General features: G+C 39.9%; 1 protein-coding gene across 1 annotated transcript in view; it reads left to right on the top strand.

Annotated features, from left to right (window-relative positions):
- The window catches only part of tln2b (talin 2b), a 415,773-nt gene that overhangs the window by 222,534 nt on the left and 167,187 nt on the right, over positions 1 to 26,052 (top strand). The window contains exons 18-26 of the mRNA XM_072913901.1: positions 516 to 683; positions 5,985 to 6,279; positions 9,006 to 9,172; positions 11,570 to 11,698; positions 18,581 to 18,694; positions 18,822 to 18,935; positions 19,017 to 19,151; positions 22,854 to 22,982; positions 23,082 to 23,184. Coding sequence (XP_072770002.1) covers positions 516 to 683; positions 5,985 to 6,279; positions 9,006 to 9,172; positions 11,570 to 11,698; positions 18,581 to 18,694; positions 18,822 to 18,935; positions 19,017 to 19,151; positions 22,854 to 22,982; positions 23,082 to 23,184 — 1,354 coding nt within the window. The remainder of the gene's footprint in view (positions 1 to 515; positions 684 to 5,984; positions 6,280 to 9,005; positions 9,173 to 11,569; positions 11,699 to 18,580; positions 18,695 to 18,821; positions 18,936 to 19,016; positions 19,152 to 22,853; positions 22,983 to 23,081; positions 23,185 to 26,052) is intronic.

Below are 26,052 nucleotides of genomic sequence, written 5' to 3'. Positions count from 1 at the left end.
AGAACTACTCATATCACCCGCAAAATGGCGACAAAGCAGCACAAAAATTGACTTTTAAAATGAATTTAAATCTCCCTCTGGTCGGATTCCTTATTAATCTCATGATGTTTAGCGGACTAAATTGAACACGCTGGCGGGCAACACATGGTCCGCGGCTCGTAGTTTGGACACCCCCTGGTTTCGTGAAATAATTTGTGTATTTGTATTTTCGTTACCATTAGTGTGTGTACTTTTTCTTTGGAGGCATATCTTTGCCAGAAGTTGAACTTCAATCTAGACAACTTTGCGGGTGTTCTACTTTGAAGGTTGTACTGTATTTAAAGCCATTGCATTGACCATATTTTAATATTGCACACATATACACTCCCATACAGTCACTTATTACTGTCTTTAAATTGGTCTACCCTAATTTATCATTTTTATGCCGCATTTATTACCATAAATATAAGTCTGAGTCACAAGTAAGTCATTCTCCTGACAGTTTTCTCATCTAAAGACTGCTTGATGTGTTGCAGGACACCCTGATGAACCTGGCCAAAGCAGTGGCCAATGCAGCTGCGATGTTGGTTCTGAAGGCCAAGAACGTGGCCCAGGTGGCCGAGGACACCATATTGCAGAACCGCGTGATAGCGGCCGCCACTCAGTGTGCCCTGTCCACCTCCCAGCTGGTCGCCTGCACCAAGGTAATGATTTGAAACCTGTTCAAAAGCACAGCCAAAGTAGGTAGAGGACATCCTCTGTGAGGATTACTGACTGACTAATTATTCAAAATGGGACGTTTTTAATTAAAAACACTTTAGTTCCTCAATTTATCCATTTATCCAGGTTTGATGGAACTTTATTAAAAAACTAATGTTTGCATTATTCTGGAAATCAACTGTTAATGCCTCTTTGTCATATTGTAGTTGTTTTTCTGCATTTAAAAGACTTCCTTGTGGTCTACATAACATGTACTGGTGGGTCTTTGCTCAACATTTTGCATAGATTATGTTTTAAAGATCATCTTCATAAGCCGCCGTCTGTTCAGAATGCGTCGTTTTGGGGGTGGTTTTATTTACTTGTTGTAGTTTCTAACGCATACTATAGCCGAATAGGCTGAACAGTTTGAAGTTGGAACGGTTTGAATCAGATGAAAATTGTTGGAATTGTGGAACTTTGAAAAAAAAGTCCCAATGGGAATTTCTTTAAAATTTGGGAATTTTGAGAAAAGCAGGAATTTTTTGGGAAATTGTTAAAAAAAAAATTAATGAATGAATGGAAATGGGGCTTTGGAAAACCAGGAATTCTGGAAAATCCTGGAATTATTTTGAACTTGGGTAGTTTAAAAGTCCAGGATGAGTGGAATATGTTGAAGGTCGGATGGTTTGAATAGGCTGTAAAATGTGGAAATGGTGAAAGTTTTAAAAATGCCCAATTCATTTTAAATGGGAAAGAAATATCCCCGGAAAGCCGGGAATTTTGGGAATTTGTCAAGGGAAAGCCCGCAATTCCCGAATAGATTATCTAAATTCACCTATTTGGGTTAAAAAAAAGTATTTTTTGCAAACCAGTAATTATAGTCTGCAAATGATGTGTTGTTGTTGAGTGTCGGTCCTATCTAGAGATCGGCAGAGTAACCGTGTAATACTCTTCCATATCAGTAGGTGGCAGCCGGTTGCTAATTGCTTTGTAGATGTCGGAAACAGCGGTAGGCAGTTTGAAGGTAAAAAGATGTCTAATGCTTAAACCAAAAATAAACAAACAGGTGAGTGCCCCTAAGAAAAGGCATTGAAGCTTAGGGAAGGCTATGCAGAACGAAACTAAAACTGAACTGGCTACAAAGTAAACAAAAACAGAATGCTGGATGACAGCAAAGACTTACATGACATGACAATTAACAATGTCCCCACAAAAAAGGATAAAAACAACTGTTCTTGATTGCTAAAACAAAGTTTCTAACGCATACTTTGTATTAGAAATGGCAACAGCGGAGGATGCATGTGCATGTACGAGCCAGTCTGCCCCACAACAAGAGGATGGTGAAGCTTATTAGGAGATTATTGACAACACCGTCAGACTATAATGGCGATTTTGCGCAAAGCACTTTGGGTACATTTATACAAGATAATCCCCTGGGAAAAACGTCCCAGGTTGGGAAATTCCAAATGACTCGTTTGGAGGAAGTATAAAAAAAGGAAGGTTGTTTTATAAATGTCTTTCGAGTGCCTCCACGGTTTGAGTCCAAATTCCAGGGACTTTTGCATATCTTAAATACACAACGGCATGTAGCAATAGTTAGGAAAAGATGGTTTCGCACACTAGGGCCTCTTTAAAAGTGTTATTTTACACTAATGATTAATAATAGTATTAACAATAGTATTCACAACTAGATGAGGCAATTCCTGAAGGAATTGTGTGTGAATGCTCCAATGCTGAAGTTGAACTGAAATGCTGACAGAATGAAGAAATAGTTTGTATGTTGGAATGGTTTGAATGTTGAAGAGTTTGAATTTCCACAAAAAAATGGAATTTGGTTTGGAACTTGGGAAAGTGTTAGTTGGATGAGTGGAATGTGTTGATGTTGGAATGGTTTGAATAGGTTGAAAAATGTGGGAATTGTGGAAGTTTGAAAAATGGACAATTCATTTTGAATGGGGGAAAAAAGGAATTATGGGAAATCCGGGATATTTTAAATAATTGTTGAAGTAGAGCACACAATTCCTGAACAGGCTGAATATTTTGAAGTTGGAACAGTTGGAATCAGATGAAAATTGTTGGAATTGTGGAACTTTGAAAAATGTCCCAATGGGAATTTCTTTAAAATTTGGGAATTTTGAGAAAAGCGGGAATGTTTTTTGAAATTGTTAAACAACTTGAATCTGCTGAATGATTTGAAATGGTTGGTGTTGTAATTTTTCAAATCGGTCGAGAAATGTAGAAGTCATCACATTTTGAATTGAGAAATTATATTATGGAATTTCGGGAAAACAGGGAATATTTCCAGTTCAAAAAAAAACTTTTTTTTGTCCTGATTAAGAGGAATGTTTGGACGGTAGAAGGGTTGAAATGGGTTGAAAATGTGGAAGGAGTAGTCACCAGAAAAAAGGGTGGTAATGGGGCTTTGGAAAACCAGGAATTCTGGAAAATCCTGGAATTTTTTTGGAACTTGGAAAAAGGGTAGTTTGAATGTCCAGAATGGTGGAATATGTTGAAGGTGGAAGTTTGAATAGGTTGAAAAATGTGGAAATGGTGAAAGTTTTAAAAATGGCCAATTCATTTTAAATGGGAAAAAAATGTCCCTGGTAAACCCGGGAATTCTGGGAAATCTGGTCATTTTTGGAATTTGTCGAGGAAAAGCCTGCGATTCCCGGGAATTTGTTTTGAAATTGTTAAAAAACTGAATGAATGAATGAATGGAAATGGGGCTTTGGAAAACCAGGAATTCTGGAAAATCCTGGAATTATTTTGAACTTGGGAAAGGGTAGTTTAAAAGTCCAGGATGAGTGGAATATGTTGAAGGTGGAATGGTGTGAATAGGCTGAAAAATGTGGAAATGGTGAACGTTTTAAAAATGGCCAATTAATTTTAAATGGGAAAAAAATGTCCCCGGAAAACCGGGAATTCTAGGATTTTTTTGGAACTTGGGAAAAAGGTATTTTGAAAGTCCAGGATGAGTTGAATATGTTGAAGGTGGAATGGTGTAAATAGGCTGAAAAATGTGAAAATGGTGAATTCTGGGCAATCTGGGAATTTTTGGAATTTGTCAAGGAAAAGCCTGCGATTCCCGAATAGGCTGAACAGTTTGAAGTTGGAACGGTTTGAATCAGATGAAAATTGTTGGAATCGTGGAACTTTGAAAAAAGTCCCAATGGGAATTTCTTTAAAATTTGGGAATTTTGAGAAAAGCGGGAATTTTTGGGGAAATTGTTAAAAAAAAACTGAATGAATGAATGGAAATGGGGCTTTGGAAAACCAGGAATTCTGGAAAATCCTGGAATTATTTTGAACTTGGATAAAGTGTAGTTTAAAAGTCCAGGATGAGTGGAATATGTTGAAGGTGGAATGGTTTGAATAGGCTAAAAAATGTGGAAATGGTGAAAGTTTTAAAAATGGCCAATTCATTTTAAATGGGAAAAAAATGTCCCCGGAAAACCGGGAAGTCTAGGAATTTTTTGGAACTTGGGAAAAAGGTATTTTGAGAGTCCAGGATGAGGAATATGTTGAAGGTGGAATGGTGTAAATAGGCTGAAAAATGTGAAAATGGTGAATTCTGGGCAATCTGGGAATTTTTGGAATTTGTCAAGGAAAAGCCTGCGATTCCCGAATAGGCTGAACAGTTTGAAGTTGGAACGGTTTGAATCAGATGAAAATTGTTGGAATTGTGGAACTTTGAAAAAAGTCCCAATGAGAATTTCTTTAAAATTTGGGAATTTTGAGAAAAGCAGGAATTTTTGGGGAAATTGTTCAAAAAAACAACAACTGAATGAATGAATAGAAATGGGGCTTTGGAAAACCAGGAATTCTGGAAAATCCTGGAATTATTTTGAACTTGGGTGAAGGGTAGTTTAAAAGTCCAGGATGAGTGGAATATGTTGAAGGTGGAATGGTTTGAATAGGCTGACAAATGTGGAAATGGTGAAAGTTTTAAAAATGCCCAATTAATTTTAAATGGGAAAAAAATGTCCCCGGAAAAACGGGAATTCTAGGATTTTTTTGGAACTTGGGAAAAATGTATTTTAAAAGTCCAGGATGAGTGAAATATGTTGAAGGTGGAATGGTGTAAATAGGCTGAAAAATGTAAAAATGGTGAATTATGGGAATTTTTGGAATTTGTCAAGGAAAAGCCTGCCATTCCCGAATAGGCTGAACAGTTTGAAGTTGGAACGGTTTGAATCAGATGAAAATTGTTGGAATTGTGGAACTTTGAAAAAAGTCCCAATGGGAATTTCTTTAAAATTTGGGAATTTTGAGAAAAGCGGGAATTTTTTTGGGAAATTGTTAAAAAAAAAAACTGAATGAATGAATGGAAATGGGGCTTTGGAAAACCAGGAATTCTGGAAGATCCTGGAATTATTTTGAACTTGGATAAAGTGTAGTTTAAAAGTCCAGGATGAGTGGAATATGTTGAAGGTGGAATGGTTTGAATAGGCTGAAAAATGTGGAAATGGTGAAAGTTTTAAAAATGGCCAATTCATTTTAAATGGGAAAAAAATGTCCCCGGAAAACCGGGAAGTCTAGGAATTTTTTGGAACTTGGGAAAAAGGTATTTTGAGAGTCCAGGATGAGGAATATGTTGAAGGTGGAATGGTGTAAATAGGCTGAAAATGTAAAAATGGTGAATTATGGGAAATCTGGGAATTTTTGGAATTTGTCAAGGAAAAGCCTGCGATTCCCAAATAGGCTGAACAGTTTGAAGTTGGAAGGTTTGAATCAGATGAAAATTGTTGGAATTGTGGAACTTTGAAAAAAGTCCCAATGGGAATTTCTTTCAAATTTGGGAATTTTGAGAAAAGCGGGAATTTTTTGGAAATTGTTAAAAAAAAAAAAACTGAATGAATGAATAGAAATGGGGCTTTGGAAAACCAGGAATTCTGGAAAATCCTGGAATTATTTTGAACTTGGGTGAAGGGTAGTTTAAAAGTCCAGGATGAGTGGAATATGTTGAAGGTGGAGTGGTTTGAATAGGCTGACAAATGTGGAAATGGTGAAAGTTTTAAAAATGCCCAATTAATTTTAAATGGGAAAAAAATGTCCCCGGAAAGCCGGGAATTTGGGGAATTTGTCAAGGGAAAGCCTGCAATTCATGAATAGGCTGAACAGTTTGAAGTTGGAATGGTTTGAATCGGATGAAAAATGTGGAAGGTAGGAAGAAGAAGAAGAATAAATAAATGCATTTTGGTGTAGAAAACCATGTGTGTGAATGTTTGGATTCCTCACAGTGTGTGTGTGTGTGTGTGTGTGTGTGTGTGTGTGTGTGTGTGTGTGTGTGTGTGTTTGTGTTGTAGGTGGTGAGTCCGACCATCAGCTCGCCAGTGTGCCAGGAGCAGCTGGTGGAGGCTGGAAAGTTGGTGGAGCGCTCTGTGGAGACCTGTGTCAAAGCCTGCCGCTCAGCCAGCGACAATGGCGAGCTGCTGAAGCAGGTCGGAGCGGCTGCCGGCGTGGTGAGCCAGGCCCTCAACGACCTCCTGCAGCACGTCCGCCATTACGCCAGCTGCGGCGAGCCCATCGGGCGCTACGACCAGGCCACCGACACCATCATGAACGTCACGGAAAACATCTTCACGTCGATGGGTGACGCCGGTGGGTACTCGGGAGTGAATCGGTCTTAAACATTGTACAAGGTCTACTAAAGATTCCATTTTTTTTTTTTAAATGAAGAAATTGGACAGACTTTTAATCTTAGAGAACAGAAATCGTAAAAAAAAAAAAAGGTTCATCAACAAATCAACAATGATTTATACCCACAAAGCAATCCATGTTCTGGGTTCTTTCCCAAGGCCATATAGTGCATGTAGGCTATAAAGCATGGAGATGTCGAGTGTCTCCAAGGAGTGGGTGAGTGATTTCCAGCTGCATGTGGGTGTTTGGCAAACTGCTTTTTATAGCACATGTGTGGGGAGACACAACATGTTTGCATTGAAGGCACATGCATGCACACATAGTATCAACGCATGGCTATGCACTCACAAAGATAGGACTGCTAAGTGTTACAGAGAGGTATTATTTTACAAACTACATTTATTATCGGTGGATCGTCATTCAGAGAGGTATTACTTATGTTTAGTTATCGTGCAAGGATAAATATTTTATCTGTTAGCTACAAAAATCATATACAAAACCCAAAAACAGTGAAGTTGTCACGTTGTGTAAATGGTAAATAAAAAGAGAATACAATGATTTGCAAATCCTTATATTCAATTGAATAGACTGCAAAGACAAGATATTTCATGTTCACACTGAGAAGCTTCTTTTTTTTTGTGCAAATAATCATGAACTTGGAATTTAATGGCAGCAACACATTGCAAAAAAGTTGACACAGGGGCATTTTTACCACTGTGTTACATGGCCTTTCCTTTTAACAACACTCAGTAAAGGTTTGGGAATTGAGGAGACACATTTTAATGTGGAATTCTTTCCCATTCTTGCTTGATGTACAGCTTAAGTTGTTCAACAGTCCGGGGGTCTCCGTTGTGGTATTTTAGGCTTCATAATGTGCCACACATTTTCAATGGGAGACAGGTCTGGACTACAGGCAGGCCAGTCTAGTACCCGCACTCTTTTACTATGAAGCCACGCTGTTGTAACACGTGGCTTGGCATCGTTTAGCTGAAATAAGCAGGGGCGTCCATGATAATGTTGCTTGGATGGCAACATATGTTGCTCCAAAAGCTGTATGTACCTTTCAGCATTAATGATGCCTTCACAGATGTGTAAGTTACCCATGCCTTGGGCACTAATACACCCCCATACCATCACAGAAAATCATGAGTCAAGCAGATATTTAAGTACTTATTTTGATGTGAGTAATGTGTGTGTGAACGCCTCTGCACGTGGTGGGTTCTCCTGACGCCGACAGATCTTCGGGAGCCCGGTAAACAGTTTAAATCAAGTCTTTTATTATGCCTTGCTTTCCAGCAATATATATTTGGGACTTTCCAGTCCGGCGTGTCTCTGTTTTCCCTCTTTCGGTCTCAGTGCGTGTCTCTCTGTCTGGCTCCAACTCCAACAACGTGTCTCGGCCCGCCTGCTGCTAATAAAGGCGATAAGTGATTACATAACCAACCGTTAGCTGGGCAATCCACTCACGTGCTGCTGGCTTAGAGACCGGTCCTTAAACACCTCGCTCCGCGGCAGGCCTGCAGACCACGCCCCCCCCCCCCCCCCTCCACAATGTGATAATATAATATTTCTTGCAAAATTAGATTAAGTTCAAAATATATTAAATTGCATACAGTACATGTATTTTTTTCTGTCAAAATAGAAAGTCGATTATATTTAGAAACAAATAGACGCATGGAAATTCCGGGCCACATAAAATGAGGTGGCGGGCTAGATATGGGCCCCGGGCCTGGAGTTTGACACATGTGCTGTAGTTTAATTAGACTTAGACTTAGACTTCCTTTTTATTGTCATTCAAATTTGAACTTTACAGTACAGATAAGAATGAAATTTCGTTGCATTAGCTCATGGTAGTGCAGGATAAAAGAGCAATAAGGTGCAGATATAAATAAATAGATTACCGTATTTCCTATAATTAGCGCACCGGCGGTAATTAATTAAAAACCTTTTCTCACTCCGGCGCTTACCAAAGGCATGCGGTAAATTTAGACATGTGCTTATAAATTTGAGTGTGATGTAAGGATAATCATGACATCGCTTAATGCCGCAATAGAATTTAAAGCACAATGAATCTTTTTGTTTGGGTCTGAAAAGGCAATTAAAACGTGACACTCTTTATTTTTTACAAAGGGTCATTCAACAATTACGTACGCATTTTTCTCCAGGATTTTGACCCCAAACCCGTACGCAAAATTTACTATACAAATGATGGTACTTTACCTTTATGCGATTTTAAATTATTGAACTTAGCCTCCTCCATTTTGAAAATGATGCCTTGAAAGGTGACGTGTAACTCGTGACGTGTCACTCGTTTTGTACTGTATACCAGTGCAAAAAATACGCAGAACGAATATTTGCAATACCGCGAACTGTCGGGCAACGCTAAAAACGTAGTAGGTACGTGACTTACCCGGTGGTAATTCTAGGCATGCGCTAATTATTTTGCGAAACGAGTTTGACCCTGCGGTAAATCGAGGCATGCGCATACTATATACCCGGCGGCAATTCAAGGAAATACGGTACTGTACAGATAAATATATTCCACTTTAGTATATGCATCCACGTTTATGGATGTATGTTATATTGTCTTTATATGCCAGCCAGTTAATCCATTTTTTGGGGGGAAATTGAGGGGATCATTTTAACGATGCACTCAAATGAACGTTTATTCTCCATTGTGTGACTAGGTGAGATGGTTCGCCAAGCCCGAGTCCTAGCACAAGCCACCTCGGACTTGGTGAACGCCATGAGATCCGACGCCGAGGCAGAAGTGGACGTGGACAACTCCAAAAAGCTGTTGGCTGCAGCAAAACTGCTGGCTGATGCCACCGCTCGCATGGTGGAAGCCGCCAAGGTACAAGTATCGCTCACTAATGTCGTTATTATTTGCATGAACACACTTTCAGATGTGCTTTGTTGGAACGATCGATCATAATTATCCACATTTGTCATATCCAAAGTTTTTTTTCTTGACTATCTAAATCAAGCCTTGGCAATTATTTTGACTCGGGGGCCAAATTTAGAGGAAAAAAAATGTGTCTGGGGGCCGGTATATCTATTTCTAGGAAAACTAATACAAAACCTCACAATAAAGTCTGATTGAATGCTAAAATTGTTATGACAGACCGCCTTGAAAACGGAATGGGATTTTATTTTTTTCTATGAACGATAAAACCCTGAATATTGAGAACATATAAACGTCACACCCCCTCTTAATCGACATATTTTACAATCAAGCCAAATGCAACAAACACAGCGAAATATGAACGCGAAGGGTAAAAAGACAAAAAAACATCTACAATCTGATATATTTGATACATCACTAAGCTTTAGAACTTTCTTGTAAAAATCTCCTTCTGAGTCTGTCCCTGACACCCACATTTCAGGCTCTGGAAACACTCTGTGGAAACGCTCCCCACTCACACTGCTTGGTGCCTCGTCTGACCTGCTGTGACGTAGATCAGTGTTTTTCAAAAACTGTGCCGCGGCGCACTAGTGTGCCGTGAGTTACAGTCTGGTGTGCCGTGGGAGATTATCTAAATTCACCTATTTGGGTTAAAAAAGTATTTTTTGCAAACCAGTAATTATAGTCTGCAAATGATGTGTTGTTGTTGAGTGTCGGTGCTATCTAGAGATCGGCAGAGTAACCGTGTAATACTCTTCCATATCAGTAGGTGGCAGCCGGTTGCTAATTGCTTTGTAGATGTCGGAAACAGCGAGAGGCAGTTTGAAGGTAAAAAGATGTCTAATGCTTAAACCAAAAATAAACAAACAGGTGAGTGCCCCTAAGAAAAGGCATTGAAGCTTAGGGAAGGCTGTGCAGAACGAAACTAAAACTGAACTGGCTACAAAGTAAACAAAAACAGAATGCTGGACGACAGCAAAGACTTACTGCGGAGCAAAGACGCCGTCCACAATGTACATCCGAACATGACATGACAATTAACAATGTCCCCACAAAGAAGGATAAAAACAACTGTTCTTGATTGCTAAAACAAAGTAGATGCGGGAAATATCGCTCAAAGGAAGACATGAAACTGCTACAGGGAAAAAAAAAAAAAAAAGAGGAAAAGCCACCAAAATAGGAGCACACGACAAGAACTAAAACACTACACACAGGAAAACAGCAAAAAAGTCCAAATAAGTCAGGGCGTGATGTGACAGGTGGTGACAGTACACCTACTTTGAGACAAGAGCTATAGTGATGCGTGCTTGGTTATGGTTTAAAGTCATATCCAACAATTGCGACGACGACTTTTTACTGTCAACTGAGTTTCGTTTTTTAGTGATTTCTGCCTCCGGATTTTTTCAACGCAGAAAATGTGCCTTGGCTCAAAAAAGGTTGAAAAACTCTGACGTAGATTACCATAGTAACTAGTAGGGTTGTACGGTATACGGGTATTAGTATAGTACCGCGATTCTAATGAATCATATTCGGTACCATACCGCCACTGAAAAGTACCGGTCCGCCACACCCTAAGATTTTTTGTTAAAATAAAGCCAATAATGCAATTTTTTCTAGTCCCCTTTATTTAGAAAAGTACCGAAAAGTATCGAAATAATATTGGTATCAGGACAACACTAGTCACTAAGATATCATGCAAAAACTCAGATTCCAAGCATTGAAATACTTTGTATAGTTGAAGACTTACGGTCATTTGAAAACATCACTGCACATCATAATGGCGAATACACTTTCCATCTTAAAGATCTAAAAAAAATATTTGGAAATGTCCGGCGGGCCAGATTGAAAAGTTTAGGGCCTTAATTTGCCCAGGTCTGATCTAAATAATGCAGAACTCCCATTACAAGCCCAGTCTACTGAAAAGTATGAAGCATTTGCTTCCTCTTTTGTCACTCTAAAGATATTGTGGCATGCGATGCCAGAGTTAAACCAAGTAGCTGTAGTGCCTTCGTTAATTTGCAGCAGGTTTTTGGCATAACTGCACACGCTCTGCCTACAAGCATCTTTTTACATGCCGTATAAAAGCGTGCAGCATCAGTGGCTGCTAATAAGCTTCTAGCCCCGTTGAGCCGGATATTATCAGAGTGAGACACCCAGGCAAGTGAAACTCTGCTTATGGGTCATTTTTAATCAGCTCATTCATCGCCACGTTGCCGCTGTTATGGGAAAAGGGAATGTTTTTCAGAAAAGCGAATACAGTAGCATCCATTGATGTGTTTGCCTTGATTCTTCTTGTCACATACTGAGCCACTACTTATGTTTTAATATGTGTTTGTGCACCCTTAGGGGGCCGCTGCTTACCCGGAGAACGAAGACCAGCAGCAGAGGCTTAGAGAGGCGGCGGAGGGTTTGCGTGTTGCCACTAATGCTGCTGCTCAGAATGCAATAAAGAAAAAGCTGGTCAGCAGGCTGGAGGTGAGTCAGCAGGTTTGCATCCTTGTATTGTGTGTTTGTCCTCCTTACTACTTCTTGCATGTCATGCCTGCATTACAGACATTATGTTAGTTAATAGTTAGTTAGTTTATTATTTCTTCGGTCTGTGGTCAACAAAATAAACAAACAGTTTTACATAAACAAACAGTTGTACATTCATAAATTGAAAATATTGCAGACCGAAAGGGTTTAGGCTGAGTTATGTACATGTCATGCTTGAATTATAGACATTATGTATTGTGTGCCGGTCCTCCTTACTACTTCTTGCATGTCATGCATGCATTACAGACATTATGTTAGTTAATAGTTAGTTAGTTTATTATTTCTTCGGTCTGTGGTCAACAAAATAAACAAACAGTTTTACATAAACAAACAGTTGTACATTCATAAATTGAAAATATTGCAGACCGAAAGGGTTTAGGCTGAGTTATGTACATGTCATGCTTGAATTATAGACATTATGTATTGTGTGCCGGTCCTCCTTACTACTTCTTGCATGTCATGCCTGCATTATAGACATCAGAGAAGGAAGTAAACACATGTGCAAATAAGTCACACATAAATTTGCGGAGCGTTTTGTTGTCTTTTCCACCAGGCAACATAAAAATATGCTGTGTTCAAAAACCTGTATTAAGCCTGCGGTATCAGTTTAGAGCAGGGGTCCCCAAACTACGGATCCGGCCCGCCAGCGTCCAAAATCCGGCCTGCGGGAAGTCCCTAGTTAAAAAAATATTTAAAAAAAAAATATATATATATATATATATACATACATACATATACAGGTAAAAGCCAGTAAATTAGAATATTTTGAAAAACGTGATTTATTTCAGTAATTGCATTCAAAAGGTGTAACTTGTACATTATATTTATTCATTGCACACAGACTGATGCATTCAAATGTTTATTTCATTTAATTTTGATGATTTGAAGTGGCAACAAATGAAAATCCAAAATTCCGTGTGTCACAAAATTAGAATATTACTTAAGGCTAATACAAAAAAGGGATTTTTAGAAATGTTGGCCAACTGAAAAGTATGAAAATGAAAAATATGAGCATGTACAATACTCAATACTTGGTTGGAGCTCCTTTTGCCTCAATTACTGCGTTAATGCGGCGTGGCATGGAGTCGATGAGTTTCTGGCACTGCTCAGGTGTTATGAGAGCCCAGGTTGCTCTGATAGTGGCCTTCAACTCTTCTGCGTTTTTGGGTCTGGCATTCTGCATCTTCCTTTTCACAATACCCCACAGATTTTCTATGGGGCTAAGGTCAGGGGAGTTGGCGGGCCAATTTAGAACAGAAATACCATGGTCCGTAAACCAGGCACGGGTGGATTTTGCGCTGTGTGCAGGCGCCAAGTCCTGTTGGAACTTGAAATCTCCATCTCCATAGAGCAGGTCAGCAGCAGGAAGCATGAAGTGCTCTAAAACTTGCTGGTAGACGGCTGCGTTGACCCTGGATCTCAGGAAACAGAGTGGACCGACACCAGCAGATGACATGGCACCCCAAACCATCACCCAACCATGCAAATTTTGCATTTCCTTTGGAAATCGAGGTCCCAGAGTCTGGAGGAAGACAGGAGAGGCACAGGATCCACGTTGCCTGAAGTCTAGTGTAAAGTTTCCACCATCAGTGATGGTTTGGGGTGCCATGTCATCTGCTTGCTTTTTCGCAATTCTTTTTTTTTTTTTTTTATATATATATATAAACCTTTATTTATAAACTGCAACATGTACAAACAGCTGAGAAACAATAATCAAAATAAGTATGGTGCCAGTATGTTGTTTTTTCCCCCCAATAAAATACTGGAAAGGATAGAAATGTAGTTTGTCTCTTTTATCTGATTATTAATTGATTAATCGAAGTAATAATCGACAGATTAATCGATTATCAAATTAATCGTTAGTTGCAGCCCTAATATATATATACACAGCCTGGCCCCCGGTCAAATTGTTTTAACCCAATGCGGCCCCCGAGTCAAAAAGTTAGGGGACCTCTGGTTTAGTGAATGGAGCCACTCCACCCCAGCGATCAGACGTCACAGTAACACGGCACACTGACAAAGCTTAACCTATAATTACTATAACAATCTACAAGGTTAATACAGTTCCCTTCTCTTTCTTCCCCTCCATTTATCTGCTTTCTTTTATATCTCTAGGTATCATTACATATATGTATTGTTGCATTTGAAGCAATTGTATTGTTGATAATAGATGTAAATTATTGTTTTTATTCATTATCAATAGTGTTATTTCTATTGGTATTTGTATTGATCCATTTGTAGTGTAATAATGTTCATGGTCATTTCTGTGTTAAAATTTATTTCACTAACTGCTTCTTTGCTATCACTTTTACTTTCATATTTGTACTTATCCTATTTGCTGATGCTGTCCTGTTGTTATTGTTGTTGTTGTTGTTGTCTTATCACCGTCTTGTCCCCACAATTTCTCCCTCTGTCTTCCTTTTTTTTCTCTTTCTATCCCCTCCTGCTCCGGCCCGGCTGCACCAAATGATAATATAAATACATTTAATAAAGTCAAATACAAATAAGGCAACAATAGAAGTATCCCACTCAATGTGTACAGCAGATATAGATCATCTACATCAACTATATGATTTGCCTGAGTAGCTTGACAGGCCAAAAAAACCCAGTAATAGTGCTAATAGTCCCCTCCATTATGACAAGAAGGAGGTATGAGGAAAGCGTGATGTTATGCTGAGGACACATTGAGCCAGTTCGCCTCCTCATCACCTCCGCGAGGCGTCATTTTGCTGTCATCACTACAAAGCTGGTGGCAAGTCATGTGACCTAAGCAGCACATTTTTAGTCCTTTACCTTGGGGAACTTGGAAAGAGGATGCAAAGAAGAAGCAGCGCTTTGCATCATATTTTAATTCTATTTGGTGGCCTTTCTTATTTTAGAATGATCTCAAGAGTGTGTTCTAGGGTTTTATATGAAACATAATGCACCATAATTGTTTTTCGTATAACAATTTTTTTTTTAAATACAATATAGATAATAATACAAAATAATCTTAACAAATACTTTATTGCACAGCAATATTGACGCTGTATTTAAATACATGTATTAAATATTATACATAATAAAAATAATGTACATTTTAGTGGCAAAATAAAGTATTTTCAGTCAAGCTAGTGGGTTGTTGCAACATATACTACCAGTCAAAGGTTTTACAACACCTCATTTAATGTGGGAGGTACATCCAAGTATTTCACTGTTACTTCAAAATAAAGCCACATTTTTAATGGCTGTCAATCTGTGATTTTTTGTTTTAATTTTAAAAGGGTATTAAAAAATTTTTAAAACACATGTTCATAAGTATTTACAGCCTTTGCTCAATACTTTGTTGATGCACCTTTGGCAGCAATTACAGTCTTTTTGAAGACGATGCCACAAGTTTGGCACACCTATCTTTGGGCAGTTTGGCCCATTCCTCTTTTTCAGCACTGAAGCTCCATCTGGTTGGATGGGAAGCGTTGGTTTTCATCCAGGATGTCTCTGTACATTGCTGCATTCATCTTACCCTCTATTCTGACTAGTCTCCCAGTTCCTGCCGCTGAAAAACAACCCCACAGCATGATGCTGCCACCACCATGCTTCACTGTCGGGATGGTATTGGCCGGGTGTTGAGCGGTGCCTGGTTTCCTCCATTCACGCCAAAGACTTCAATTGTTGTCTCATTAGACCAGATAATTTTGTTTCTCATGGTCTGAGAGTCTTTCAGCTGCATTTTGGAAAACTTTTATAAAGGACTTGATTCCGTCTGGCTACTCTACCACAAAGGTCTGATTGGTGGATTGTCCTTCTGGAAGGTTCTTATCTCTCCACAGAGTAATGCTGTGGCTCTGACAGAGTGACCTTCAGGTTCTTGGTCACCTCCCTGACGAGACTAAGATGAATGCAGCAATGTACAGAGACATCCTGGATGAAAACCGGTGCTTCTCATCCAACCTGAAGGAGCTTCCCAGCAAGGACAAGACTTTAAAACAACGTTGAGAACTTGTTCAATTAGGTCCTGATGTTGAGCAACTCAGACCTAACGTTGAAACAACATGCTTTTTGACGACGTTTAATCAATGTTGGGTTCTGACATTGATTTGACCACTTAAATTTGGTCATTTTCCAACTAATATTCTACAACACAAATACAACGTTGAAACAGTATGTATAATCAACGTCATATCAATGCAAAGAGGAATGGGCGAAACTACCCAACGATAGGCGTGCCGAGCTCTGCGAGAGGTCAATGGCTTCAAGTACTTGGGTTCCTGGATGAACTCCACAGATTAAGACCTTAAGGTCAGGAAGACACTAGCGTGGAGGGCCCTGAACGGTATGTCAAGAGTGTGGTGCTCGAATCTCCCCCGACACATAAAGCTGAGTCTATTCCACACCACTGTGGAGTCTGTCCTCCTGTATGGCCGCGAAAGCTGGACCCTGACACCCACCCTGCAGAAGTCCCTAGATGGGTGCTACACCAGAATGATACGAGCTGTTCTGAACATCCGCATCACCAACAAGGACCTGTTTGGGCAACTGCCGAAGCTCAGCAAGAAGGTAACAGCTAGGAGGATGAGGCTGGTCGGCCACTGCCACAGACATCGGGATCTGGTCCTATGGGAACCAACGCACAGGCATCGATCGCGAGGACGTCCCGCGCAAACGAACGTGGACATCCTGAAGAAAGATGCGGGAGCTGAAAGCTCTACGGAGCTGGCCGGGTGTATGGAGAACCGGAATGATTGGAGACTCCGATGGAAGCTCGTCTGAGGACGACTGAGTGAGAGAGCTTGTGGAATAATATTCAAAACAACTTGAGGCTCTGCGATGAGGTGGCGACTTGTCCAGGGTGTACCCCGCCTTCCGCCCGATTGCAGCTGAGATAGGCTCCAGCATCACCCGGCGACCCCAAAAGGGACAAGCGGTAGAAAATGGATGGATGGATGGATGACTTGAGGCTGCATTTGCTGCCAAAGGTGCAACAACAAAGTATTGAGCAAAGGCTGTGAATGCTTATGTACATGTGATTAATTCCGTTTTTGATACATTTTAAATTAAAAAAGAAAACAACTTTTCACATTGTCATTATAGGGCAGGGTTGCTCACACTTTTTCTGCAGGCGAGCTACTTTTCAATTGATCAAGTCGTGGGGATCTACCTCATTCATATATATAATTTATATTTACTTATTAAGAAATATATGTTTTTGTTAACAAGTTAAAGGTGTTTAATGATAATGCAAGCATGTTTAACACATATAGTTAATATTGTTAATACATTAAAGGTGTTTAATGATAATACAAGTATGTTTAATACATATAGTTAATATTGTTAACAAGTTAAAGGTGTTTAAAGATAATGCAAGCATGTTTAACACATATAGTTAATATTGTTAACAACTTAAAGGTGGTTAAAGATAATACAAGCATGTTTAACACATATAGTTAATATTGTTAAAAAGTTAAAGGTGGTTAAAGATAATACAAGCATGTTTAACACATATAGTTAATATTGTTAATAAGTTAAAGGTGTTTAAAGATAATACAAGCATGTTTAACACATATAGATTCCTTTCTTTCATGAAGACAAGAATATAAGTTGGTGTATTACCTGATTGTGATGACTTGCATTGATTGGAATCAGACAGTGGTGATGATAACGTCCGCATTTTCGAATGGAGGAGAAAAAAAGTCCTCCTTTCTGTCCAATACCACATGAAAGTGGTTGGTTTTTGGCATCTTATTTGTCCAGCTTCCGTACTCCTTTGTATACACTTTACAAGAAATACATTGTCGGCAAACTCCGTAGCTTTCTAGCTTGTGCACGCCAGCTTTCTGAGACTCTTATTTTGGTAGCGCAGGCAGGACGAAGCAGAGCTTTTATTGTGCAACTGTGCAGTCGGTCTTTGGAGTTTTGACGACAGGTACGGCGCCAGAGTCTGTTGAAATAAAGTGTTTCTCGCCTTCCAGTCGTTAATTTTAATGAGCTGGCAGCAGCCAGCGTCATCTCAGAAGACCCTCGGGTGCCGTGAATGTCAATCAAGTGACGAAAGTGACGTCATAGTGAAGATTTATGATCGCTCATTTTTAGGACTATTTTTTTTAATGCCTGGCTGGTGATCGACTGACACACCCTCCGAGATCGACCGGTAGATCGCGATCGACGTAATGAGCACCCCTGTTATAGGGTATTGTGTGCAGAATTTTGAGGGCAAAAATGAATCATTCCACTTTGAAATAGGCAAGGCAACTTTATTTATATAGCACGTTTACAACAATTTTTAAATTGGACCAAAGTGCTTTACAGGTTAAAAAGCATAGAGCAAAAAACAAAACAAAAACAAACAAAGAACATAAACACTGAATGACCTAAACCTAAACAAGATAGTGCAAAAGCAATATGGTAAAAGGGGTTCGAATAAAAAGTAAAATTGCAAAATACAAATAATGAAATAAAAAAGTGCGACAAATTGGGAAAAAAAAAAAAAGACTAGAAATGGTGGCCTAGTAGGCGGTCTCAGCTCAGGTTAAAGGCCAGCGAGAAGAGGTAGGTCTTAAGAATGGTTTTGAAGACCTCCAGGCTCTGGGCTGACCTAATGTGGAGGGGAAGGCTGTTCTAGAGCTTAGGGGCGGCAACGGAAAAGGCTCCGTCCCCTCTGGTCTTTAGCCTGGATCTGCGGACCAGATAAGGCCGTAACATAACAAAATGTGGGAAAGTGAGTAGTTCCTAGTAAATGACTGATAATATTTTGCTTAATTTGCTGATATTGCAGCACGTGGCAAAACAATGGTGACCCTTCACCAAGCGGCCCAAATAATCCTTTTATCTGTGTCTCCTGTGCAGATAGCTGCTAAGCAGGCGGCGGCTGCAGCGACTCAAACGATTGCAGCTGCTCAAAATGCTGCAGCGTCGAACAAAAACACAATGTCACACCAACAGCTCGTGCACAGCTGCAAGGTATGATCGTGCACCCTTTTTCTTCTGCGGTGTTAAAAACACTGTCAGATGCGGACGGCCACTGTGTCGTCATAGCATTCACTTTTTGGTAGTTGTGCCTTAACGTGTAGCGTGTTTGCACGTGCAGGCGGTAGCAGATAGCATCCCTCAGTTGGTCCAAGGGATGAGGAGCAACCAAGTCCAACCTGAAGAGCTGGGGGCCCAGCTCGCCCTCATCATGGCCAGCCAGAGTTTTTTACAGGTAACAATAATTCAGGAAAAACCCTCATGATCAATCCTTAAACGCGTATGGCGCTCACGTGTTTCTCTTCATTCCCTTCAGCCTGGCAGTAAAATGGTGGTGTCTGTCAAGTCAGCAGTTCCGACGGTGGCTGACCAGGCGGCAGCCATGCAATTGGGCCAGTGTGCCAAGAATCTAGCGACCTGCTTGGCAGAGCTCAGGACGGCTGCCCAGAAGGTATCTATCCCCCAGCAGCGTATAAAAAAAAAGTCATCCAATTAACTCGAGAAATGTGTTGCCACATTATTGTTAGGAAGCACAGTCCCCTCACCTCGTCAAACAGGCTCTGAATTATACTGAACAGTGCGTTTCCCACCTAGGCCTTCAGTGATGTCCGACTTCAATGATTACCTCTCAAAATACCATAATTTATGTCACCACATGCCCATTGCTGGAGAAATATTATACCCCACAGGTGTCAAACTCATGGCCCGGGGGCCAGATCATCATTTTATCTGGCCCACAAACACCTGGAAATGATATGTGTCAATAAAGTAACACATATGTTCTCACTAAATGTCCATCCATCCATTTTGTACCGCTTGCCCCTTCATTTTGACAGAAAAAATACATGTACTGCTTGAAATTGCATACCCTTTCAACTTTAATAGCATCCATTATTGCATACTTGCCAACCTTGAGACCTCCGATTTCGGGAGGTGGGGCCTGGGGGCGTGGTCGGGGGTGGGGCGGGGGGGCGTGGTTAAGATATATATATATATAAGAAATACTTGACTTTCAGTGAATTCTAGCTATATATATATATATATTTTATTACATATATATATATATATATATATATATATATATATATATAAATAAATAAAAGAAATATTTGAATTTCAGTGTATATTTATTTACACATATACACACACATAACACTCATCTACTCATTGTTGAGTTAAGGGTTGAATTGTCCATCCTTGTTCTATTCTCTGTCACTATTTCAGAACACACAGATTATACAAATATACATTATAAAATCAATAAGAAAACGGGAGCTCTAATTTGGGAGTCTGAATTAGGATCAGAAGTTCCTACATAAACATTGCGCACTCACGTCGCCTTGTTGTATTGATTACTGCAGCTGTGCACTGGATTCATTCACAAATACAAACTACAACTCACAAACACTTTAGAGTTAGGCTCCACCATCAGAATGTGTACTTAAACTTATAAAGATCACATGGATATTATTCAGTGAGTTGATTCACCAAAACTAACGTGTTATACAGGAGGAAAAAGCACACAGGACGTTTCAATTGTTCACAGACTGGTCGCTCTCATCAGAATGACAAGACACTTCCGGTCTGCAGGTGATAGCATTCAATTGGGAAGAAACGCCCTACTGCCCCCTACTGACCAATGTGAATACTGATAAATGTGTAATGACAGCTCCAAAAACGAATTCAAACCACAAATTAAAATAAATAAGTCAACACAAAAATGTGACACATTATGGGTGGGTCACATATGCATGTACAGTAGATGGCAGTATTGTCCTGTTTAAAAGTGTCACAACATTGCTGTTTACGGCAGACGAACTGCTTTACGGTAGACGAAAACTTGACTGCTGTTGTTGTGTGTTGTTACCGCGCTGGGAGGACGTTAATGAAACTGCCTAACAATAAACCCACATAAGAAACCAAGAACTCGCTTCTTGTTTATATTGTGGGAAAGCGGACGTGTGAACAGGCTGTCAACACGTCATTCAGGTCCGCATGGAGCTGGAGGGGGCGTGGCCTCCAGCTCGGCCTGAATTTCGGGAGATTTACAGGAGAAAATTTGTCCCGGGAGGTTTTCGGGACAGGCGCTGAATTTCGGGAGTCTCCCGGAAAATCCGGGAGGGTTGGCAAGTATGCATTATTGCGACAAATATTACAGTATATTATCACACTTTCCAAACATGTTTTTGTCCAAATAAAAATAAACAAACTACCCATCAAATTCATAAAAATGACAATAAATGTTACGTTGTTCTTTACAGCATATTACTGTAAATTAAAAAAAAACTACTACTGTTTTATGCGCTAAAATTCTGTCTACTGAGCTGCCTGTTTTGACTGTAAAATATGCGGTTGTTGTTTTTAACGGTGTATTACTGTCTATGGAAAATATTATACATTTGTTTTTACGGTAGACAAACTGGCAGCTAACTTGCAAAAAAATATATATATATAAATAAATAAATATAAAAATAAAACTATTATATTATAACTTGTACTGTTTTTCCATGAACAATATCATGTTTTAAAAACCAATGTCAATTTAACACAAACATTCTGGCAACTAAGCTGCCAGATTTTTCCGTAAAACCCCCCCTCAAAAAAACAGTGGTACTGTTTTTAAATTTACCGTAAAACACTATATTTTACAGTAAAATGTTGTAAATTAAAAGTTTTTACTGTAAAATGGACAGTCTACTTAAAACAATTTATATAATTAATAATGAAATCCAGAGGCAAATTCATACATTATTCACTGTTACAAGCGGCCCTCTGATGGCAGCCATAACTGCAATGTGGCCCTCAATGAAAACCACTTTGACATCCCTGATAGATAGAAACACATTTACACACTACTGTACATTGAATTACATCAACAGTGTACAATAACAGGTTATTATCTGGAGCGTTTAAAAATCAATAAACCCGCATCAGCAATTAAAACATATCTTATGTGGCACTGTCAAAATTAAAATTGCAAAAAACATATTAAACGGGAAAAAATAAATAAATAAAATATTTGAACTCACAATTTGTAGCACCCATTCGACGCCGTATAAGCCAGTGGTACCGCTCGTAGTCGCTTGATTCGAGTGGTAGTGGCGGGCATTTCCCCATTTCATCGCCGACATGGTCTCACAAGATGTAGTTTGTCTTTAAATATTCTTCTTGAAAATGGCCTTGCAAATATATATCTGCCACCTAATCAACGTTTTGTTCTCCTTCTCTGTGGGCTAAAAAAGTGAGTATCGGTGATTTCTCTGCTAGCCCGGTATGGCTACGACGCAACACTTCCCGCTTCCTGCTAAATTGCAACTCGCGATTGGATACTCACTTTGGAGTGACAAGTGAGTATCCAATCACAGTCTCGTTAACATCGGGCTACCTAGATAGGCTACTGTCAACAACTTTTACCATGAATTGATTAACCTGGACCCCGACTTAAACAAGTTGAAAAACTTATTCGGGTGTTACCATTTAGTGGTCAATTGTACGGAATATGTACTGTACTGTGCAATCAACTAATAAAAGTTTCAATCAATCAATCAATTGTGATCTGATTGGCTATCGCAACTGCTGATCTGCGTAGCACCGCCGCGGGTCAAACCAGTGAGTATCCAATCACAGTCTCGTTAACGTCAAGCTACCTAGATAGGCTACTGTCAACAACTTGTGTTCTGATTGGCTAACGCAACTGTCTATCAACTGTATGTGTTCTCAAATTCATCCGCTAACGGTCCCGGTGAGTATCCAATCACATGAGGCCAGCTAGAAGGTCTTACTGACAACAACTGGTGATCTGATTGGCTATGGCAATTATCTATCAACTGTATGTGCCCGTTCACTTACAGTGCACGGATTGTTGATTCTGAAGGCAGATTTGGTACAGCATGGGAACATAAGCTAGCTGATTGGATAAAAACTCCAACCTAAAAACAACAGCTGGAAGGAACATAATATGACATGAAGAGAATACTTTTACATATTTAGGGAAAGTCAGTTTTAAAATGACTTGTATCTTTAATAATGATGACTTCTGGTTATGTTAGGCCAGCAGAGAAGGTCTTGCTGGCTCTGACGACACATCACTGATACTGAACCATGGCACACTTTACATAATGTAGTAACGGCTACATCTGTGCATTGTTTCAAGGCCCATGAAGCGTGCGGCCCTCTGGAGATCGACTCGGCCCTCAAGACGGTCCAGACGCTAAAATGCGAGCTGCAGGACGCCAAGATGTCTGTCATTGACAGCCAACTCAAACCTCTTCCCGGGGAAACGGTCAGGCCGATCATCTGTCCAGTGAACCCGCGTTGCACTGATAAGCCTTTAAATCACACAATTTGGTCGTATTTTTTGTGCTTCTCGCTATTCACACAGTTGGAGAAGTGTGCTCAGGATTTGGGGAGCACGTCCAAGGCCGTGGGCTCGTCCATGGCCCAGCTGCTGACATGTGCCGCGCAGGGCAATGAACATTACACAGGTGGGAGACATGTTGTAAAGTACAACATAATCATTTCCAAAATTGCCAGGTTAAGTTCGGTGTAATGAATATGCAATTCATTTTTATAATTGAAATGGTGACAAGTAGGGAGGGAAATGATTGCCCAGGTTTATATGCCATGACTACTACCTCAATGGGAGTTGTTTTAATCCTGTTTTGCTTGTAATTCTGTCAGGTTCAAACACTGATGACATCTATTAAACAGACAAGAAGCAAGGAATCATGCAGAGACGGAGTTAAAATTTGCTCAATGAGGAGAGACGTTATTGGGTTGTACTCTTAGTTACAGATCCAAACTATGCCCACGTGCTCCTCTATTTATTTGGGAGGTCCCTGGTTACATCACTTAGGCTGCTGCTGAAGGAAGGGGGGTAATCTCAGCAGCCCCAGTTAGACACAATATATGACTATTAATGAAATGCAAATGTGCTGACACTCGTGATATCGCCCTGTCTATGCTCTGTCTGCGTCACGGTACTCGATGTTCGCTCTTGGCAGTCAGCAGGCCGATTCTGGAAACAAACACTGATACGAGGCGACTTGCTTTGCACAGATAGAAAAGTACAACTTCAGCGCAATTGATAATAGCTATAGCAACGGCCTTTAAGCATAAGAGTTGTGTGATAACTTACACATATTTAATCTAACAAATTCAAGCCCAGTGAGGGATCGTAGGGTAGGCGTGAGGATTTAGAGCAGTGTTTTTCAAGTGTGCCGTGGGAGATTATCTAATTTCACCTATTTGGGTTAAAAAATATTTTTTGCAAACCAGTAATTATAGTCTGCAAATGATGTGTTGTTGTTGAGTGTCGGTGCTGTCTAGAGCTCGGCAGAGTAACCGTGTAATACTCTTTCATATCACTAGGTGGCAGCCGGTAGCTAGTTGCTTTGTAGATGTCGGAAACAGCGGGAGGCAGCATGCAGGTAAAAAGGTATCTATGCTTAAACTAAAATTAAACAAATGGTGAGCGCCCCTAAGAAAAGACATTGAAGCTTAGGGAAGGTTATGCAAAACGAAACTAAAACGGAACTGGCTACAAAGTAAACAAAAACAGAATGCTGGACAACAGCAAAGACTTACTGTGGAGCAAAGACGGCGTCCACAATGTACATCCAAACATGACATGACAATCAACAATGTCCCCACGAAGAAGGATAAAAACAACTAAAATATTCTGATTCTGATACGAGACGACTTGCTTTGCATAGATAGAAAGGTACAACTTGAGCACAATTGATAATAGCTATAGCAACGGCCTTTAAGCATAAGAGTTGTGTGATAACTTACACATATTTAATCTAACAAATTCAGGCCCAGTGAGGGATCCTAGGGTAGGCGTGAGGATTTAGAGCAGTGTTTTTCAAGTGTGCCGTGAGATACAATCTGGTGTACCGTGGGAGATTATCTAAATTCACCTATTTGGGTTAAAAAATATTTTTTGCAAACCAGTAATTATAGTCTGCAAATTATGTGTTGTTGTTGAGTGTCGGTGCTGTCTAGAGCTCGGCAGAGTAACCGTGTAATACTCTTCCATATCACTAGGTGGCAGCCGGTAGCTAATTGCTTTGTAAATGTCGGAAACAGCGGGAGGCAGTGTGCAGGTAAAAAGGTATCTATGCTTAAACTATAATTAAACAAAAGGTGAGCGCCCCTAAGAAAAGGCATTGAAGCTTAGGGAAGGTTATGCAAAACGAAACTAAAACGGAACTGGCTACAAAGTAAACAAAAACAGAATGCTGGACAACAGCAAAGACTTACTGTGGAGCAAAGACGGCGTCCACAATGTACATCCAAACATGACATGACAATCAACAATGTCCCCACGAAGAAGGATAAAAACAACTAAAATATTCTGATTCTGATACGAGACGACTTGCTTTGCATAGATAGAAAAGTACAACTTCAGCACAATTGATAATAGCTATAGCAACGGCCTTTAAGCATAAGAGTTGTGTGATAACTTACACATATTTAATCTAACAAATTCAGGCCCAGTGAGGGATCCTAGGGTAGGCGTGAGGATTTAGAGCAGTGTTTTTCAAGTGTGCCGTGGGAGATTATCTAATTTCACCTATTTGGGTTAAAAAATATTTTTTGCAAACCAGTAATTATAGTCTGCAAATTAAGTGTTGTTGTTGAGTGTCAGTGCTGTCTAGAGCTGGGCAGAGTATCCGTGTAATACTCTTCCATATCACTAGGTGGCAGCCGGTAGCTAGTTGCTTTGTAGATGTCGGAAACAGCGGGAGGCAGCGTATCTATGCTTAAACTAAAATTAAACAAAAGGTGAGCGCCCCTAAGAAAAGGCATTGAAGCTTAGGGAAGGCTATGCAGAACGAAACTAAAACTGAACCGGCTACAAAGTAAACAAAAGCAGAATGCTGGACGACAGCAAAGACTTACTGTGGAGCAAAGACAGTCCACAATGTACATCCGAACATGACATGACAATCAACAATGTCCCCGCGAAGAAGGATAAAAACAACTAAAATATTTTGATTCTGATACGAGACGACTTGCTTTGCACAGATAGAAAAGTACAACTTCAGCACAATTGATAATAGCTATAGCAACGGCCTTTAAGCATAAGAGTTGTGTGATAACTTACACATATTTAATCTAACAAATTCAGGCCCAGTGGGGGATCCTAGGGTAGGCGTGAGGACTTAGAGCAGTGTTTTTCAAGTGTGCCGTGGGAGATTATCTAATTTCACCTATTTGGGTTAAAAAATATTTTTTGCAAACCAGTAATTATAGTCTGCAAATGATGTGTTATTGTTGAGTGTCGGTGCTGTCTAGAGCTCGGCAGAGTAACCGTGTAATACTCTTTCATATCACTAGGTGGCAGC

Source organism: Nerophis lumbriciformis, linkage group LG10, assembly GCF_033978685.3.
Source record: "Nerophis lumbriciformis linkage group LG10, RoL_Nlum_v2.1, whole genome shotgun sequence".
Lineage (NCBI taxonomy): Eukaryota > Metazoa > Chordata > Actinopteri > Syngnathiformes > Syngnathidae > Nerophis > Nerophis lumbriciformis.
This window is presented reverse-complemented; position numbering and strand designations above follow the sequence as displayed.